The 21,880-nt window shown below is 42.4% G+C and overlaps 1 protein-coding gene across 2 annotated transcripts in view; it reads left to right on the top strand.

Moving 5' to 3' along the window:
- Positions 1-21,880, top strand: part of LOC106586727 (guanine nucleotide exchange factor DBS) — a 136,992-nt gene that overhangs the window by 95,976 nt on the left and 19,136 nt on the right. For both annotated transcript variants that reach the window (XM_045707348.2, XM_045707347.2), the window contains exons 9-13: positions 1,989-2,103; positions 5,128-5,247; positions 12,675-12,866; positions 20,735-20,926; positions 21,238-21,397. In XM_045707348.2, coding sequence (XP_045563304.1) covers positions 1,989-2,103; positions 5,128-5,247; positions 12,675-12,866; positions 20,735-20,926; positions 21,238-21,397 — 779 coding nt within the window. The remainder of the gene's footprint in view (positions 1-1,988; positions 2,104-5,127; positions 5,248-12,674; positions 12,867-20,734; positions 20,927-21,237; positions 21,398-21,880) is intronic.

Here is a 21,880-nt window from a genome sequence, read left to right as displayed (position 1 = left end):
GAACACAGGGGTTGAACACACAGACAACCTAGAACACTGGGGTTAGAAAACGCACTGAGAACCTAGAACATTGGGGTTGAACACACAGAGAAGCTAGAACACTGGGGTTAGAACACACACTGGGAAGCTAGAACACTGGGGTTAGAACACACACTGGGAACCTAGAACACTGGGGTTAGAACACACACTGGGAACCTAGAACACTGGGGTTAGAACACACACTGGGAACCTAGAACACTGGGGTTAGAACACACACTGAGAACCTAGAACACTCGGATTGAACCCACTGGGAACCTAGAACACTGGGGTTAGAACACACACTGGGAACCAAGGGTCACAGTAGGGTCAGATATACTATACACAGGAAATGTAGAACACTCCAGACCAATGCAAGAGTTTAGAACACACTGAGAACCTAGAACATTGGGGTTGAACACACAGAGAAGCTAGAACACTGGGGATAGAACACACACTGAGAACCTAGAACACTGGGGTTGAACCCACTGGGAACCTAGAACACTGGGGTTAGAACACACACTGGGAACCTAGAACACTGGGGTTGAAACCACTGGGAACCTAGAACACTGGGGTTAGAACACACACTGGGAACCTAGAACACTGGGGTTGGAACACACAGAGAAGCTAGAACACTGGGGTTAGAACACACACTGAGAACCTAGAACACTGGGATTGGAACACACACTGGAAACCTAGAACACTGGGGTTAGAACACACAATGGGAACCTAGAACACTGGGGTTAGAACCCACTGAGAAGCTAGAACACTGGGGATAGAACACACACTGAGAACCTAGAACACTGGGGTTGAACCCACTGGGAACCTAGAACACTGGGGTTAGAACACACACTGGGAACCTAGAACACTGAGGTTGGAACACGCACTGGAAACCTAGAACACTAGGGTTAGAACACACAATGGGAACCTAGAACACTGGGGTTAGAACCCACAGAGAAGCTAGAACACTGGGGTTAGAACACACACTGAGAACCTAGAACACTGGGATTGAACCTACTGGGGACCTAGAACACTGGGGTTAGAACACACACTGGGAACCTAGAACACTGGGGTTAGAACACACACTGGGAACCTAGAACACTGGGGTTAGAACACACACTGGGAAGCTAGAACACTGGGGTTAGAACACACACTGGAAACCTAGAACACTGGGGTTAGAACACACACTGGGAACCTAGAACACTGGGGTTAGAACACACACTGGGAACCTAGAACACTGGGGTTAGAACACACACTGGGAACCTAGAACACTGGGGTTAGAACACACACTGAGAACCTAGAACACTTGGATTGAACCCACTGGGAACCTAGAACACTGGGGTTAGAACACACACTGGGAACCAAGGGTCACAGTAGGGTCAGATATACTATACACAGGAAATCTAGAACACTCCAGACCAATGCAAGAGTTTAGAACACACAGCAGCATATGCTCATCACCATGATAAAGACTGGCAGTGCTGGCTGCTCTCGGGTCAGATGTAGTATTTTGGGAAACTCTGTTGACAGCGAAGACAACACAGTCTGGCACCTTTCACATTCAACTCAGTAGAGTGAACAGAACGCACACAGAGGGACAGAACGCACACAGAGGGACAGAATGCACACAGAGGGACAGAACGCACACAGAGGGACAGAACGCACACAGAGGGACAGAACGCTCACAGAGGGACAGAACGCACACAGAGGGACAGAACGCACACAGAGGGACAGAACGCACACAGAGGGACAGAACGCACACAGAGACAGCAGAGATTGTCCAAATGTCTTATTTCTCCTCTTCTCTCTTTCTCTGGCCCTGTCTGGCTCTCTCGCCTCCCCCCATCTCTGTCTCTCTCTCTCTTTAACCCTCCCCATCCTTTCCTCCCCATCTCTCTCTCTTTCCTCCCTATCCCTATCCTCTATCCATCTTCTCCCCTCTTCCTCCATCTCTCTCTCCTCTCCTCTATCAGACTGTTGTCCCAGTTGGATGAGTCAGAGCGGGCGTGTGATGAGTTCTGGGGGACACACCAGGCCAAGCTGGAGCAATGTCTGCAGCTCCGCCACTTTGAACACAACTTCAGAGAGGTGAGAGGGACAAATCAAATCAAATCAAATGTATTTATATAGCCCTTCGTACATCAGCTGATATCTCAAAGTGCTGTACAGAAACCCAGCCTAAAACCCCAAACAGCAAGCAATGCATGTGAAAGAAGCACGGTGGCTAGGAAAAACTCCCTAGGAAAAACTCCCTAGAAAGGCCAAAAACCTAGGAAGAAACTTAGAGAGGAACCAGGCTATGAGGGGTGGCCAGTCCTCTTCTGGCTGTGCTGGGTGGATATTATAACAGAACATGGTCAAGATGTTAAAATGTTCATAAATGACCAGCATGGTCAAATAATAATAATCATAGTAGTTGTCGAGGGTGCAACAAGCACGTCCGGTGAACAGGTCAGGGTTCCATAGGCAGAACAGTTGAAACTGGAGCAGCAGCACGGCCAGGTGGACTGGGGACAGCAAGGAGTCATCATGGCAGGTAGTCCTGAGGCATGGTCCTAGGGCTCAGGTCCTCCGAGAGAAAGAAAGAAAGAGAGAAAGAGAGAGAGAATTAGAGAGAGCATATTTAAATTCACACAGGACACCGGATAAGACAAGAGAAATACTCCAGATGAAACAGACTGACCCTAGCCCCCCGATACATAAACTACTGCAGCATAAATACTGGAGGCTGAGACAGGAGGGGTCAGGAGACACTGTGGCCCCATCCGATGAAACCCCCGGACAGGGCCAAACAGGCAGGATATAACCCCACCCACTTTGCCAAAGCACCACTAGAGGGATGTCTCCAACCACCAACTTACCGTCCTAAGACAAGGCCGAGTATAGCCCACAAAGATCTCCGCCACGGCACAACCCAAGGGGGGGGGGGGGCAACCCAGACAGGAAGACCACGTCAGTGACTCAGCCCACTCAGGTGACGCACCCCTCCCATGGACGGCATGGAAGAACACCAGTACGCAAGTGACTCAGCCCCTGTAATAGGGTTAGAGGCACAGAATCCCAGTGGAGAGAGGGGAACCGGCAAGGCAGAGACAGCAAGGGCGGTTCGTTGCTCCAGCCTTTCCGTTCACCTTCACACTCCTGGGCCAGACTATACTTAATCATAGGACCTACTGAAGAGATAAGTCTTCAGTAAAGACTTAAAGGTTGAGACTGAGTCTGCGTCTCTCACATGGGTAGGCAGACCATTCCATAAAAATGGAGCTCTATAGGAGAAAGCCCTACCTCCAGCCGTTTGCTTAGAAATTCTAGGGACAATTAGGAGGCCTGCGTCTTGAGACCGTAGCGTACGTGTAGGTATGTACGGCAGGACCAAATCGGAAAGATAGGTAGGAGCAAGCCCATGTAATGCTTTGTAGGTTAGCAGTAAAACCTTGAAATCAGCCCTTGCCTTAACAGGAAGCCAGTGCAGGGAGGCTAGCACTGGAGTAATATGATCAAATTTTTTGGTTCTAGTCAGGATTCTAGCAGCCGTATTTAGCACTAACTGAAGTTTATTTAGTGCTTTATCCGGGTAGCCGGAAAGTAGAGCATTGCAGTAGTCCAGCCTAGAAGTAACAAAAGCATGGATACATTTTTCTGCATCATTTTTGGACAGTTTCTGATTTTTGCAATGTTACGTAGATGGAAAAAAGCTGTCCTTGAAACAGTCTTGATATGTTCTTCAAAAGAGAGATCAGGGTCCAGAGTAACGCAGAGGTCCTTCACAGTTTTATTTGAGACGACTGTACAACCATCCAGATTAATTGTCAGATTCAACAGAAGATCTCTTTGTTTCTTGGGACCTAGAACAAGCATCTCTGTTTAGTCCGAGTTTAAAAGTAGAAAGTTTGCAGCCATCCACTTCTTTATGTCTGAAACACAGGCTTCTAGCGAGGGCAATTTTGGGGCTTCACCATGTTTCATTGAAATGTACAGCTGTGTGTCGTCCGCATAGCAGTGAAATTTAACATTATGCTTTCGAATGACATCCCCAAGAGGTAAAATATATAGTGAAAACAATAGTGGTCCTAAAACGGAACCTTGAGGAACACCGAAATTTACAATTGATTTGTCAGAGGACAAACCATTCACAGAGACAAACTGATATCTTTCCGACAGATAAGATCTAAACCAGGCCAGAACTTGTCCATGTAGACCAATTTGGGTTTCCAATCTCTCCAAAAGAATGTGGTGATCGATGGTATCAAAAGCGGCACTAAGATCTAGGAGCACGAGGACAGATGCAGAGCTTCGGTCTGACATCATTAAAAGGTCATTTACCACCTTCACAAGTGCAGTCTCAGTGCTATGATGGGGTCTAAAACCAGACTGAAGCGTTTCGTATACATTGTTTGTCTTCAGGAAGGCAGTGAGTTGCTGTGCAACAGCTTTTTCTAAAATTTTTGAGAGGAATGGAAGATTCGATATAGGCCGATAGTTTTTTATAATTTCTGGATCAAGATTCGGCTTTTTCAAGAGAGGCTTTATTACTGCCACTTTTAGTGAGCTTGGTACACATCCGGTGGATAGAGAGCCGTTTATTATGTTCAACATAGGAGGGCCAAGCACAGGAAGCAGCTCTTTCAGTAGTTTAGTTGGAATAGGGTCCAGTATGCAGCTTGAGGGTTTGGAGGCCATGATTATTTTCATCATTGTGTCAAGAGATATAGTACTTAAACACTTTAGTATCTCCCTTGATCCTAGGTCCTGGCAGAGTTGTGTAGACTCAGGACAATGGAGCTTTGGAGGAATACCCAGATTTAAAGAGGAGTCCGTAATTTGCTTTCTAATGATCATGATCTTTTCCTCAAAGAAGTTCAACACACACACACACAACACACACACACACCTCACGCACACACCTGATGTCTGTAGACCTTGGGTAACATAGACTAGCTACAGTATCTGAAAGCAATACACCACAGAGCAGCATAGTGACACAGCTGATCTTGGTACATCTATGGGACAGTGACACAGCCACCTGTGCTGATGCATGTATATCTGGATCTTTCTGTATGTCCTACTAAATGTCATTGCCTCTGTGTGTGTTCTGTTGTGCTGCTCTTCCAGATGAGATGTCTGCTGGACCAGGTGGCAGAGAGATTGACAGCTTTCTCAGAGGTGGGAATAAACCCTGCCCATGCTGATCACATCTTCCGCGAGCTGAACAGCCACGAGGAGAGAGTCTTAGTAAGTAAACACACACACTGATACACATCTTATCTACAGCACATATCATCTCCCTGTTATTTCTCTCTCTCAAATTCAAATTCAAATTCAAGCTGCTTTATTGGCATGAAAAACATTGTGTTAATATTGCCAAAGCAACAATGTATACAATATACATTGTAATACAATTATAAACAATAACATTTTACATTACATTTTAGTCATTTAGCAGATGCTCTTATCCAGAGCGACTTACAGTTGTGAATGCATACATTTCATACATTGTTTTCCGTACTGGTCCCCCGTGGGAATCGAACCCACAACCCTGGCGTTGCAAACACCATGCTCTACCAACTGAGCCACACAAATAATAATATAAAATGGCAGTAAATAATAATACAAAATTAAAAATAATAACAATAAAATAGTAGTAAAATAATAGTAAAATAGTAGAATGTAATAAATATAAAAATCTAAATATGGAAAATGAATCTATAACTATCTTATAACTAAATAACGGTCATCTTCACCATTACATCAGTACTACAACTACTATCATCATTACCACTACTACTACTACCACCACCATCACTAAACTGTTATCATTACCATTACTACCCATACCACTACTATTTGGAATGATAAACAACAATAATAATAGAAATAACAATAACAGTAATAACAATAATAGTAATAATAAGTAAGTTACTGCTTACTATGCAGATGTTATTATTCAGTGTCCCTCAGGCTATGGGAGGCAAATACATATTTGGCTGCAAGAGGAGACATTGCTCCTTCGCCCATGAGTATTTTTAGTTTTTCCTCTGGGTTTAATAAGTTCAAATTTGGAATAAATGTAGTCATTTCTGTGAATAAGGAATCTCTTTGTGAGGAATATTTATCACAGTAAAGGAGAAAGTGCATCTCTGTCTCTACCTCCCCTGTCGTGCAGTGACCACATACACGCTCCTCTTTGGGTAGCCATGTCTTTTTATGTCTGCCGGTTTCTATTGCCAATCGGTGGTCACTCAGCCTGTACTTGGTAAGGATCTGTCTCTGCTTCGTATCTCTGACAGAGTAGAGATAATCAGCCAATTCATATTCTCTGTTTAGGGTCAGATAGCAATTTAGTCGGCTTTGGGATTTTGTTTTGTTTTTCCAATGTTGTAAATATGAGTCCTTTGATTGGTTCATGATTTTGTTTATTTGAATTCTTTCTTTTGAAGCAGTGCTGGTGTCAGCTTGGTTGGTGAGGTCCAACACCAGCTGACTGAGAGGGCTCGTTTCTGGGCTCAGCTCTTGGGTTTGGAGTGCTTTAAATTGCAGACTTGAATTTGGACTTGAATTTAGATGTAGCCAAAATTTGAATGATCTTTTCTGTATTTTCATTATTACTGGAAAGCGGCCCAATTCTGCCCTATATGCATTAGTTGGTGTATTTCTCTGGACTTGTAGGATTTTCCGACAGAATTCTGCATGTAGGGCTTCAATTGGATGTTTGTCCCACATTTTAAAGTCCAGTTTATTGAGTGGCCCCCAAACCTCACTTCCGTAAAGAGCTATTGGTAGGATTACACAGTCAAATATTTTGGTCCAAATTCTAATTGGGATGTTGATTTTGAATAATTTAATTTTTATTGCATACAATGCTCTGTGGGCTTTTTCTTTGAGTGTATTCACTGCCATATTAAAGTGTCCCGATGCAGATATGGTCAGACCAAGGTAGGTGTAATTTTTTGTGTGTTCAATGATGGTGTTGTTCAGGCTGAATTTATATTTGTGTTTCTGACATCTGGTTTTCGTTTGGAAAATCATGATTTTTGTTTTGTGGAAATGTACTGCCAGGGCCCAATTATGGCAATATTGCTCTAGAATATTAATGTTCTGTTGAAGACCTTCTTTGGTTGGTGATAGAAGTACCAAGTCATCAGCATATAGCAGGTATTTCACCTCTGTGTCAAATAGTGTGAGTCCTGGGGCTGGAGAATGGTCCAACATGTCTGCTAATTCATTGATATAAATGTTGAAAAGGTTTGGACTCAAACTGCAGCCTTGTCTCACACCTCGACATTGTGAAAATAATTCTGTTCTTTGGTTTTTGATTTTTATTGCACATTTATTTTCTGTGTACATACATTTTATTAAGTCATGCACCTTACCACCAAGCCCACTTTGGAGAATTCTGTAGAATAGCCCTTCATGCCAAATAGAATCAAATGCTTTTTTAAAGTCAATAAAGCAAGCAAAGATTTTGCCCTCTTTTTTTTGGTGGACGTGTTTATTAATTAGTGTGTGTAAGGTGTATATATGGTCAGTAGTGCGATGGTTAGGGAGAAAGCCAATTTGACATTTACTTATTACATTTTTTTCTTGAAGAAAGGTTTGAATTCTTGAATTCAAAATGCTACAGAAAACCTTTCCCAAGTTACTGTTTACGCAAATTCCCCTGTAATTATTGGGGTCTGATTTGTCTCCACTTTTGTGGATAGGGGAGATGAGCCCCTGGTTCCAGACATCAGGGAAGCAGCCAGAAGTTAAAACCATGTTGAACAATTTAAGCACAGCATTTTGCAACTCAGGTGTGCTGTTTTTCAGCATTTCATTTCTGATGTTGTCTAGACCACAAGCCTTCTTTGATTTAATAGATTTGAGCTTTTCATTTAGTTCTTGTTGGGTTATTGGGTAATCTAATGGATTTTGGTTGTTTTTAATGACTGATTCAAGGATGTTCAATTTTTCTTTAATTTCTAATTGGTTCTGTTGTAAGTCTTTTTGTGGGATGTTTTTGTATAGATTATCAAAATACTTTTTCCAAATTCCTACATCTTGTATGGCTAATTCTTGTGGCTTTGTGCTTAAATTGTTCCACATGTCCCAGAACTGATTTTGGTCAATTGCGTTTTCAATTTCATCAAGTGTCTTGTTGGTATAATTCAATTTCTTGCGTTTCAGTGTTTGTTTATACTGTTTCAGAGTTTCAAAATATTCATATCGTAGCTCTGGGTTGTTTTGCTGCTTATGTTTTTCATTTGACATTTGTCTTAGGTGTTTTCTAATTGTTTTACATTCATTATCTAGTGTGTTCTATATATAAATAAATGGTGGGACCAACAGCAATAATAATAGTAGTAGTGGACATGGGATTACCATTAACAACAACTAGAACAACAATATTAATCAGAACAACATTACATTAAAGCAATGGTAGTAGACCAGTGTCAACATGACTGAGAAGACACATGACCTGGTATGAAAGACAAAACAAAATAAGATGGGAAATATTATCGATATTACATTGCACTTTTCACTGGCTGTCCCTCAGGTTGTGGCAGGAGGATACATATTTGGCTGCCAAAACTGCACATTTTGGCTTTTCACCCAATAAATATTTGATTTTTTCTTCATCTTTAATAGTTTCAAATTCTTTGTATTGAATTATAATTTTGGGAAAGAAATATTCTCTTAGGTCTGAGTATTTGTCACAGTGTAATAGGAAATGCAGCTCTGTCTCTACCTCTCCCCTGGAGCAGAATGAGCACAGCCTGTCCTCTCTGGGCAGCCAGGTTTGTCTGTGATGACCGGTCTATATAGCCAGACTGTCCTCTCTGAGTCTGTACCTAGTCAGTGTTTTCCTTAGTTTTTGATCAGTCACAGTGGTCAGATAGTCTACCACCATGTACTGTCTGTTTAGAGCCAAATAGCATTGAAGTTTACTTAGATTTTTTTGGTGTCTTTCCAATAGGTGATATATTTTTCTTTTTGTTTTGTGATGATTTGGTTGGGCCCGATTTTCTGAGTGTTGTCCTGGGGCTCTATGGGGTTGGTTTGGGTTTGTAAACTGAGCCTCAGAACCAGCTGGCTGAGGGGACTCTTCTCTGGTTTCATCTCTTGACATTGTAGAGCTGTGTGATGGACTGTTTTGGGGTCACTTGTTTTTAGATGGTTGTAAAATTTGATGGCTCTTTTTTCTATTCGAATGAGGAGGGGGTATTGGCCCAATTCTGCTCTACATGCATTATTTAGAGTTTTTCTTTGCACTTGCAATACAGTCTTGCAAAACTCTGCATGCAGTATTTCAATTGGATGTTTGTCCCATTTGGTGAATTCATTATTAGAGAGTGGACCCCATACTTCACTGCCATACAGAGCAATTGGTTCTATAACCGATTGGAAAATTTTGAGCCAGATTCTAATTGGAATTTCGATTTTAATGTTCCTTTTAATGGCATAGAATGCTCTTCTTGCTCTGTCTCTCAGCTCATTCACAGCCATGTGAAAGCTACCTGTGTTGCTGATATTTAGTCCTAGATATGTGTAGTTTTTGGTGTGTTCTAATAGAACCTTTAAGAATTTATATTTGTCATCCTGATTTCCGGACCTTTTTTGGAATATCATTATATTTGTTTTTTTTAGTTTAATGGTCAGAGCCCAGGTCTGACAGAACCTGTGAAGACGATCTAGGTGCTGCTGTAACCCCTCTTTAGTGGGAGACAGCAGCACCAGGTCATCTGTCTACAGCAGACCCTCTTTAGTGGGAGACAGCAGCACCAGGTCATCTGTCTACAGCAGACCCTCTTTAGTGGGAGACAGCAGCACCAGGTCATCTGCGTACAGCAGACACTTGATTTCAGTGTTGTGTAGGGTGATACCAGGTGCTTCCCATTCTTCTAATGTTTTTGCCAGTTCATTCATGTAGATGTTAAATGGTGTTGGACTTAATGGGCAGCCCTGTTTCACTCCCCGTCCCTGAGAGAAGAAGTCTGTTTTCTTGTTGCCAATTTTAACCGCACATTTGTTTTTAGTGTACATTTATTTAATAACATCATATGTTTTCCCTCCAATACCACTTTCTATTAGTTTATTAAAAAGACCTTCGTGCCAAATTGAGTCAAATGCTTTCTTGAAATCTACAAAACACGAGTAGATTTTGCCTTTGTTTTGGTTTACTTGTTTGTCAATTAGAGTGTGGAGGGTGTAAATGTGGTCTGTTGTACGATAATTTTTTAGAAATCCAATCTGGCTTCTGCTCAGGACGTTGTGTTCATCAAGGAAATTATGTAGTCTGATATTTAGAATACTGCAGAGAATTTTCCCCAAGTTGCTGTTAATGCAAATTCCTCTGTAATTATTTGGGTGAAATTTGTCTCCATTTTTATAGATTGGTGTGATCAATCCCTGGTTCCAAATATCGGGGAAAATACCTGCAGTGAGGATAATGTTGAAGATATTTGATCATTTCATTTAAAATACCATCAGCGCCACAGGCCTTTTTGGGTTGGAGAGTGCGTAGTTTTTCAAAAATTCTTCTTCTGTAATTGGGGTATCCACAGGATTCTGATAGTCTTTGACTGCTGATTCAAGGATTTGTAATTTTTCTTGAATATCTTTTTGTTCTGGGCTCTTTGCTATATTGCTGTAGAGGTTTGCAAAGCGATTTCTCCACATATCCCCATTTTGCATAGCCAATTCCTCCTGATGAGGTTTGTTTCATTTATTCCAATTCTCCCAGAAGTGGTTTGATTCTATGGATTCCTCAATTCCATCCAGCTGATTTCTAATGTGCTGTTCCTTTTTTGTTCTTAGGGTGTGTTTGTATTGCTTCAGTGTTTCCCCCTATTGAAGGCTTATATTCATGTTGTCTGGTTCTGTGTTTTTGATTAGATATATTTCTCAATGACTTTCTTAGATTTTTGCAATCATTATCAAACCATTTTTCATTTTCTGTTATTTCTGGTTTGATCTTATGCTTCTTTCAATTAGCCAAGGAGGCTAATTTGTCAAATATAAAGTTTATGTTCCAAACGGCCAAAATTTACACCTTCATTGCTGTAGGAGAATGTTAAGGCTAAAAAGTTGTCCAGGAGAGATTGTATTTTTTGGCTACTAATTGATTTTTGGTAGATGTCTGTACTGTTTGCACTCCATCTACAGGCCTGTTTAGTACCATGTCATTTATTGGGCCGTGATGCTTCATGGTTGGGTTCCGCTCTTCTCAGATACACTGTGATTTTACTGTGGTCTGAGAGAGGTGTTAGTGGGCTGACTGTGAAGGCTCTGAGAGACTCTGGGTTTAGGTCGGTGAGGAAGTAGTCTACAGTGCTGCTGCCAAGGGATGAACTGTAGGTGTACCTACCAAAAGAGTCCCCTCTCAGCCTACCATTGACTATGTACAGACCCAGTGTTCGACAGAGCTTCATGAGCTGTACTCCATTTTTTTTTTACTTTGTCATAGTTGTTTCTGTGGGGGTATGTGGGGGGGGAAAGGTTGTTGCTTCCTGGTAGGTGTTTATCCCCATGACTGTTAATAGTGTCTGGTTCTTCTGCTGTTCAACCATTCAGGTCTCCACAGACCAGTACTTTTCCTTGAGCCTGAAAGTGACTAATTTCCCCCTCTAGAATGGAGAAACTCTCTTCATTGAAGTAGGGTGACTCTGAGGGGGGAATGTATGTGGCACAGGGGAAGACATTTTTATCTGTCAAGACAGCCTCCTTGTGGATTTTTAACCAGATAAAGAATTATCCTGTTTTAATCAATTCGATTGAATTAATTAGTTCAGATTTATACCATATTAACATTCTCCCTGAGTCTCTGCCCTGTGTGATTCCTTTTAATGTAGTGGATGGTAGGATGATCTCCCTATAACCTAGTGGACAGCCAGTGGAAACATCACCTCTGCACCATGTTTCCTGTAGTACTACAATATCAACATCAGCAATTTCTTTCAGGAAGTCTGGGTTTCTGCTCTTTAGCCCAAAAGCAGAGGACTTCAATCCTTGTAAATTCCAACATGCAATGTAAAAAGATTTCATAACTTTTTTTTTCTATACCTTCAAAATGAGACAAACACTCACAATCCCAAAATAATTATTAAAATAGGATTTTTCAATTAAAGTAAAAACTCTTATTATGCAAATGTGATTTGTTGAAGATAACATTTGTGTCATGCCACTTGGGTGGATGTAGTGTGAGGATGGTGGAGTTCTTGTGCTCATCTTACCATGACCCTCGACCTATCACATGTGAGCATAGTAGACTCAGCATGTGTTTAATGTCATTCAGTTGGTTGGTGGGGGCTGGGCCAGTTGCTCCTTTCACAGCCTGTGTGTAGCTCTGCCTGCTGGGCTGTGGCTCCTCCAAGTGTGGGTCTGCGGTGGGGGGCAGGGGGATGGGAGGCCTCGTCTGGGTGGCTCTGAAGCTCTCTCTGTCTCGCTCTCCCTCCCTCCCTCTCTCCCTCTGTCTGTCTTGCTCTCCCTCTCTCCCTCTGTCTCTCTTTGTCTCTCTCTCTCTCTCTCTCTCTCTCTTTGTCTCTCTCTCTCTCTCTCTCTTTGTCTCTCTCTCTCTCTCTTTGTCTCTCTTTGTCTCTCTTTGTCTCTCTCTCTCTCTCTCTCTCTCTCTCTCTCTCTCTCTCGTTCTCTCTCTCTCTCTCTCTCTCTCTCTCTCTCTGTAGGAGGTATTGGACGAAGCACAGGCTCTGGCCCGTGAGGGTGACGAGTTGATCCAGAGCTCTCACTATGCTGAGGACTCCATCCAGCCCAAATGCAGCGAGCTCCGAGCCGTGAGCAAGGAACTTAGTTCCACCCTGAGAGCAAGGAAAGATCACCTACTCAGAGCTATGGAACTACACCACAATCTGGAGAGGGTGAGAGGGACAGAAACACACACACATATATATACTGTATATACAAACACACACACACGTACTGTATATACACAGATACACTGTATATATACACATGCACATATATATATATACAGCAAAATGATCAGTTTCTCTGGTTTTCCTATTTATAGGTATGTGTTTGGGGAAAATTAACATTTTTGTTTTATTCTATAAACTACTGACAACATTTCTCCCAAATTCCATACAAAAATATTGTCATTTAGAGCATTTATTTGCAGAAGATGACAACTGGTCAAAATAACAAAAAAGATGCAGTGTTGTCAGACCTCGAATAATGCTAAAAAATAAGTTCATATTCATTTTTAAACAACACAATACTAATGTTTTAACTTAGGAAGAGTTCAGAAATCAATATTTGGTGAAAATCAGGGTTATTCCAATCACAGCTTTCATGCGTCTTGGCATGCGCTCCACCAGTTAGGATCACCACCAGTTAGGATCACCACTTTATTTTTAGAATGTGAAATGTCAGAATAATAGTAGAGAGAATTATTTATTTCAGCTTTTATTTCTTTCATCACATTCCCAGTGGGTCAGAAGTTTACATACACTCAATTAATATTTCGTAGCATTGCTTTAAAATTGTTTAACTTCGGTTAAACGTTTCGGGTAGCCTTCCACAAGCTTCCCACAATAAGTTGGGTGAATTTTGGCCCATTCCTCCTGACAGAGCTGGTGTAACTGAGTCAGATTTGTAGGTCTCCTTGCTCGCACACGCTTTTTCAGTTCTGCCCACAAATTCTCTATATGATTGAGGTCAGGGCTTTGTGATGGCCACTCCAATACCTTGACTTTGTTGTCCTTAAGGCATTTTGCCACAACTTTGGAAGTATGCTTGGGGTCATTGTCCATTTGGAAGATCCAAGCTTTAACATCTTGAGATGTTGCTTCAATATATCCACATAATCCTCCTCCTCATGATGTCCCCATGTGCAGTTGCAAACCGTAGTCTGGCTTTTTATGGTGGTTTTGGAGCAGTGTCTTCTTCCTTGCTGAGCGGCCTTTCAGGTTATGTCGATATATGACTCGTTTTACTGTGGATATAGATACTTTTGTACCTGTTTCCTCCAGCATCTTCACAAGGTCCTTTGCTGTTGTTCTGGGATTGATTTGCACTTTTTGCACCAAAGTACGTTCATCTCTAGGAGACAGAACGTGTCTCCTTCCTGAGCGGTGTGACGACTGCGTGGTCCCATGGTGTTTATACTTGCGTACTGTTGTTTGTACAGATGAACGTGGTACCTTCAGGCATCTGGACATTGCTCCCAAGGATGAACCAGACTTGTGGAGATCTACAATTTTGTTTCTGAGGTCTTGGTTGATTTCTTTTGATTTTCCCATGATGTCAAGCAAAGAGTCATTGAGTTTGAAGGTAGGCCTTGAAATACATCCACAGGTACACCCCCAATTTACTCAAATTATGTCAATTAGCCTATCAGAAGCTTCCAAAGCCATGACATCATTTTCTGGAATTTTCCAAGCTGTTTAAAGGCACAGTCAACTTAGTGTATGTAAACTTCTGACCCACTGGAATTGTGATACAGTGAAATATAAGTGAAATAATATGTCTGTAAACAATTGTTGGAAAAATTGCTTGTGTCATACACACAGTAGATGTCCTAACCGACTTGCCAAATCTATAGTTTGTGAACAAGAAATTTGTGGAGTGGATGAAAAACGAGTAACCTAAGTGTATGTAAACTTCCGACTTCAACAGTATATACACACATATACTGTATGTACACACACAGACTGTATATACACACACATATGCACATGCACACACACACACACACACACACACACACACACACATATGTCATGCACATATATATATATATATAAACACACACACACATATAGAGTACCAGTCAAAAGTTTGGACTTTTTCTTTATTTTTACTATTTTCTACATTGTAGAATAATAGTGACGACATAAAAACTATGAAATAACACTTATGGAATCATGTACTAACCAAAAATGTGTTGAACAAATCTAAATATATGTTATGATTGAGATTCTATAATGTAGCCACCCTTTACCTTGATGACAGTTTTGCACACTCTTGGCATTCCCTCAACGTGCTTCATGCTGTTGCAGAGGATAAGTTAATTAAAGTTACCAACCTCAGAAATTGCAGCCCAAATAAATGCTTCACAGAGTTCAAGTAACAGACACATCTCAACATCAACTGTTGAGAGGAGACTGCGTGAATCAGACCTTCATGGTCGACTTGCTGCAAAGAAACCACTACTAAACAGTCCCTCCAGGATTTCACAAATTTGTTTTGTGATTTCTGCGGCCAAAACTGCTTGATTTTGCGGCAGCTTTTCTGAAATTCTGCTATACATTTTGCGATGTTTTTTTTCACGTTAATTTCATATTCAGCAATAAAAAATAATATGTGCTCAGTTTTAGGAGGATTTTAAGCAGAATACAGAATACAAAAACAATTATAAACATATAATGTGCTCAATTTTGTTTATTTTCCTGAACAAACAGCTCTGTCATAATCCACTCACACATTCACTCACACACACCTCTCCTCTCCTTCAGGCTTGGGGCTTGCTATCAACACGAGATGCATCTCCTTCTCACTCTCTCTCTCTCTAAAATAAACAAATAGATTCAAAGCTGATCAATCGCTTTCAATTTGAGGATCGATATGTCTTGAGATTGTGATTTCTTTCTGAAAGGGTTGTAAGGTAGATAAAAACGTGATTGATATGTACTATAAAAAATTTTAAATCCAGAAAGATTGTGCTTTCGTGATCCGTATTAAGTTTTACAGAGAGTTTAAAACGGCAAAGCTGACAAATTACACTCAGTGCTTTGAGCAGCGCTCTCCATAGAGCAGACTGGGGAGAACAGAGTGCCGGCCACCCAACTAAAGCCAAGGTTAGCGGAGTAAAAGTTTGAGTAAAACGCCACTCACCTTGATTCTTTCAGCGCTTACCACAGTCTTCCCTTCTACCACTTCAGTCATGGTGGTCTGCCACTGCTGTGGGAACTGTTCTGACATTCTCATATGCTTTGCTGATTCCAAGTGACTGTTGATTGTCGACTTTCTCTAGTTTAAAAAACATTTCGAAATTGTTTTGCGCGCTCGTTAGCTGTTATTTTTGTTGGCAAATGAGATTGATTTCTGTTCATTGTACTGCCTGTCAGCCATCAACAATCACTCATCATCTTCACACGTGAATACGCTGACAGGCCAGGGGGGGGAAACTTTGTTGACATGTGGATTGGGCCATTTTCAACGGTAACAGTGCAGTAATTGGTCAAAATTACGAACCCGCTTTTGATTGGACCCTTTTATGCGCTAAAAGTGCGGGGATTGGTCAAAATTGCGAGCTCTCGCATATGCGCTGATTGGTTGATTTTGAAATGGAATTATGCGATCACAGAATCATGGAATCCTTGAGGGACTGACTAAAGGGCACCAATAAGAAGAAGAGACTTGCTTGGGCAAAGAAACACGAACAATGGATATTAGACCAGTGGAAATATGCCCTTTGGTCTGATGAGTCCAGATGTGAGATTTTTGGTTCCAACCACAGTGTCTTTGTGAAATGCAGAGTAGGTGAACGGATGATCTCCACAAGTGTGGTTCCAACCGTGAAGCATGGAGGAGGAGGTTTGATGGTGTGGGGGTGCTTTGCTGGTGATTTATTTAGAATTGAAGGCACATTTAACCAGCAGGCTACCACAGCATTCTGCAGCGATACGCCATCCCATCTGGTTTGTGCTTAGTGGGACTATCATTTGTTTTTCAACAGGACAATTACCCAAATCACACCTCCAGGCTGTGTAAGGGGTAATTGACCAAGGAGAGTGATGGAGTGCTGCATTAGATGACCTGGCCTCCACAATCACCCAACCTCAACCCAATTGTGATGGTTTGGGATGAGTTGTTCCGCAGAGTGAAAACAAAGCAGCCAACAAGTGCTCAGCATATGTGGGAACTCCTTCAAGACTGTTGGAAAAGCATTCCATGTGAAGCTGGTTGAGAGAATGCCAAGAGTGTGCAAAGCTGTCATCAAAGCAAAAGGTGGCTACTTTGAAGAATCTCAAATATAACATATATTTTGATCTGTTTAACACTTTTTTGTTTACTACATGATTCCATAGATGTTATTTCATAGTTTTGATGTCTTCACTGTTATTCTACAATGTAGAAAATAGTAAAATAAAGAAAAGCCCTTGAATGAGTAGGTGTGTCCAAACCTTTTGACTGGTACTGTACATATATATATACTATATATATACAGTTGACTCCAAAATTACTGGCACCCCTGACTGGCAATGCACAAACAATACTTAAAAAAAATATAAACAATATAATTATAGAGATAAACTCAAAATACCAACATGTGAGAAATACTGTACTTTATTAATGTTTCAATGGAACCCACCAAAATCATACAATTATTCAATACAAAATACATTTAACCAAAATCAAGGTTTCATAATTATTAGCACTCCTCATTTAGTACTTAGTGCCACCACCTCTGGCAATGATAACAGCATGGAGTCTTTTCCTGTAATGTTTGACAAGGTTAAGGAACACATTTGGAGGGATTTTGGACAATTCCTCTATGCAGATCATTTCAAGATCCTTCACATTCTTGGGTTTGCGCTTATCAACTGCCCTCTTCCACTCAGCCCACAGGTTTTCTATTGGATTGAGGTCCGGCGACTGAGATGGCCATGGCAGAAAATTGATTTTGTTGTCACAGAACCATTTCTGTGTGGATCTTGAGGTCTGTTTTGGGTCATTGTCTTGTTGGAAAGTCCACATACGGCCAAGTCCCAGCCTTCTGGCAGAGGCAACCAGATTGTCAGCCAAAATTACCTAGTACTTGGTGGAATTCATTATGCCATCAATCTTAACCAGTGCCTCTGGACCTCTGGAATTAAAACAGCCCCAAAACCACCATATTTCACCGTGAGTATGAGGTGCTTCTCCTTGTATGCATCTCTGTTTCGGCGCCAAACATGCCGATGCTGTATCTGTATCTTAAATTTTGGTCTCATCTGACCAAAGCACCTTCTTCCAATCATCATTTAAATGACGTTTGGCAAACTCCAAGCGCTTGCGTCTGTGTCTTGGGGTCATTAAGGGCTTTCTTCTGGCAACCCTTCCAAAGAGCCTGTGGTTGTGGAGGTGGCGTCTGATGGTGCTTTTTTAAACCTGGTGTCCCCAAGATGGCACCAAGGCCTGCAATTCTTTCACAGTGATTCTGGGGGTTTTGTTGCTTCTCCCACGATCCTCCTCCCTATCCTGGGGGGGAAAATGCATTTGCGTCCTCTATCCGTGAGGTTTTCAACTGTTCCATATCTTTTGAATGTTTTAATAATTGCCCTGACAGTGCTCAGTGGTATACTCAATCGTTTGTAGATCTTCTTGTAGCCGTTACCAGATTTATGAAGGTCTACGACCATCTGTCCCTTTTGAACTGCCAGTTCTTTTCTTTTCTTCATGGTGTTGGATGACAAAGGGATATTGCATGTGTTACCTCATTTTTATATCCTATTTAAAAAGGAAGTGATGTAATGGCTCAATATAGTTCCTTAACACTTAGATAATCTTAAATAAGTGGACTTCAATTCCTGGTTTAATTTTGGTAGATGTTATTTACAATAATATTTAATAAGGGTGCCATTAATTGTGAAACCTTGATTTGGAAGACATAGATTTTTTTGTTGGGTTCCATTGAAACATTAATAAAGTACAGTATTTTTCACATGTTGGTATTTTGAGTTTATCTCTATAATTATATTGTTTATATTTTTTTAAGTATTGTTTGTGAATTGCCAGTCAGAGGTGCCAGTAATTGTGGAGCCCACTGTATACACACACACACACACACACACACACACACACACACACACACACACACACACACACACACACACACACACACACACACACACACACACACATATATATATACTGCTCAAAAAAATAAAGGGAACACTTAAACAACACATCCTAGATCTGAATGAAATAAATAATTAAATACTTTTTATTAAATACTTTTTTCTTTAAATAGTTGAATGTGCTGACAACAAAATCACACAAAAATAATCAATGGAAATCCAATTTATCAACCCATGGAGGTCTGGATTTGGAGTCACACAAAAAATTAAAGTGGAAAACCACACTACAGGCTGATCCAACTTTGATGTAATGTCCTTAAAACAAGTCAAAATGAGTAGTTTGTGTGGCCTCCACGTGGCTGTATGACCTCCCTACAACGCCTGGGCATGCTCCTGATGAGGTGGCGGATGGTCTCCTGAGGGATCTCCTCCCAGACCTGGACTAAAGCATCCGCCAACTCCTGGACAGTCTGTGGTGCAACGTGGCGTTGGTGGATGGAGTGAGACATGATGTCCCAGATGTGCTCAATTGGATTCAGGTCTGGGGAACGGGTGGGCCAGTCCATAGCATCAATGCCTTCCTCTTGCAGGAACTGCTGACACACTCCAGCCACATGAGGTCTAGCATTGTCTTGCACTAGGAGGAACCCAGGGCCAACCGCACCAGCATATGGTCTCACAAGGGGTCTGAGGATCTCATCTCGGTACCTAATGGCAGTCAGGCTACCTCTGGCGAGCACATGGAGGGCTGTGCGGCCCCCCAAAGAAATGCCACCCCACACCATGACTGACCCACCGCCAAACCGGTCATGCTGGAGGATGTTGCAGGCAGCAGAACGTTCTCCACGGCGTCTCCAGACTCTGTCACGTCTGTCACGTGCTCAGTGTGAACCTGCTTTCATCTGTGAAGAGCACAGGGCGCCAGTGGCGAATTTGCCAATCTTGGTGTTCTCTGGCAAATGCCAAACGTCCTGCACGGTGTTGGGCTGTAAGCACAACCCCCACCTGTGGACGTCGGGCCCTCATACCACCCTCATGGAGTCTGTTTCTGACCGTTTGAGCAGACACATGCACATTTGTGGCCTGCTGGAGGTCATTTTGCAGGGCTCTGGCAGTGCTTCTCCTGCTCCTCCTTGCACAAAGGCGGAGGTAGCGGTCCTGTTGCTGGGTTGTTGCCCTCCTACGACCTCCTCCACGTCTCCTGATGTACTGGCCTGTCTCCTGGTAGCGCCTCCATGCTCTGGACACTACGCTGACAGACACAGCAAACCTTCTTGCCACAGTTCGCATTGATGTGCCATCCTGGATGAGCTGCACTACCTGAGCCACTTGTGTGGGTTGTAGACTCCGTCTCATGCTACCACTAGAGTGAAAGCACCGCCAGCATTCAAAAGTGACCAAAACATCAGCCAGGAAGCATAGGAACTGAGAAGTGGTCTGTGGTCCCCACCTGCAGAACCACTCCTTTATTGGGGGTGTCTTGCTAATTGCCTATAATTTCCACCTGTTGTCTATTCCATTTGCACAACAGCATGTGAAATTTATTGTCAATCAGTGTTGCTTCCTAAGTGGACAGTTTGATTTCACAGAAGTGTGATTGACTTGGAGTTACATTGTGTTGTGTAAGTGTTCCCTTTATTTTTTTGAGCAGTATATATATATATACACACACACACACACACACACACACACACACACACACACACACACACACACACACACACACACACACACACACACACACACACACACACACACACACTGTATATAAACACACACACATATACTGTATATAAACACACACACACACACACATAAAGTCAATGAAATGAAATCAGACACACATACACACACGCCACTCACACACACACCACCTCATAAACCTCTAAAAACTCACTTTCGCTACATCTCTCTCTCTCTCTCTCTCTCTCTCTCTCTCTCAGGCTGCTAAGTGGTGTGATGATGGCCTCTACCTCCTGGCCTCCCAACCCGTGGACAAGTGTCAGTCACATGAAGGGGCGGAGTCAGCGCTGCAGGAGATGGAGTGTTACCTAGATACGGCGGGACAGAACAAACTAACTGATCTTAGCGCCATCTACAGTGATTACGAGACAGTGCTCAACCAGGACTTCAGGGTAAGGGGATCCAGCTCTCTGGCATGAATCCATGTCTGGATTGATATCACTAAAATGTGTCATCATAAAGTCAATAAGTCAACGCAAAGAACAGAAAACAAACAGCTGTCAACACCTGTGAGTGTCCCACAGTAATGTTGCTCCTTGGTCCTCTGCACTCCTCTCTCCGTTCCTCTCATCTCCCCTCTTTCCTCTCCTCTCATCTCCCCCCTTTCCTCTCCTCTCCTCATCTCTCCCCTTTCATCTCCCCCTTTCCTCTCCTCTCCTCTCCTCTCATCTCCCCCCTTTCCTCTCCTCTCCTCCTCCCTCAGGACCAAGTAGAGAAGGTCTTTCAGAAGCAGGTGTCCATGCAGGAGATGTTTGAGAAGAGGATGGTCAGTCTGAAGAAGCTGGCAGCCAAACAGACCAGGCCAGTCCAGCCTGTGGCCCCAAGGCCTGAAGCCTTCATCAAGTCCCCACTGTCCTCGCCAGGTGAGCCCCGACATATCGCATGTCCTTACATACCACCAGTCCTTACATACCACCAGTCCTAACATACCACCAGTCCTTACATACCACCAGTCCTAACATACCACCAGTCCTTACATACCACCAGTCCTTACATACCACCAGTCCTTACATACCACCAGTCCTGACATACCACCAGTCCTGACATACCACCAGTCCTGACATACCACCAGTCCTTACATACCACCAGGCTTAACATACCACCAGTCCTAACATACCACCAGTCCTAACATACCACCAGTCCTTACATACCACCAGTCCTTACATACCACCAGTCCTAATATACCACCAGTCCTAACATACCACCAGTCCTTACATACCACCAGGCCTTACATACCACCAGTCCTTACATACCACCAGTCCTTACATACCACCAGTCCTTACATACCACCAGTCCTAATATACCACCAGTCCTTACATACCACCAGTCCTTACATACCACCAGCA

Source organism: Salmo salar, chromosome 25 (assembly GCF_965601325.2).
Source record: "Salmo salar chromosome 25, fSalSal1, whole genome shotgun sequence".
Lineage (NCBI taxonomy): Eukaryota > Metazoa > Chordata > Actinopteri > Salmoniformes > Salmonidae > Salmo > Salmo salar.
Note: the sequence above shows the minus strand (reverse complement) of the source record. Positions and strands in the feature narration are given on the sequence as shown.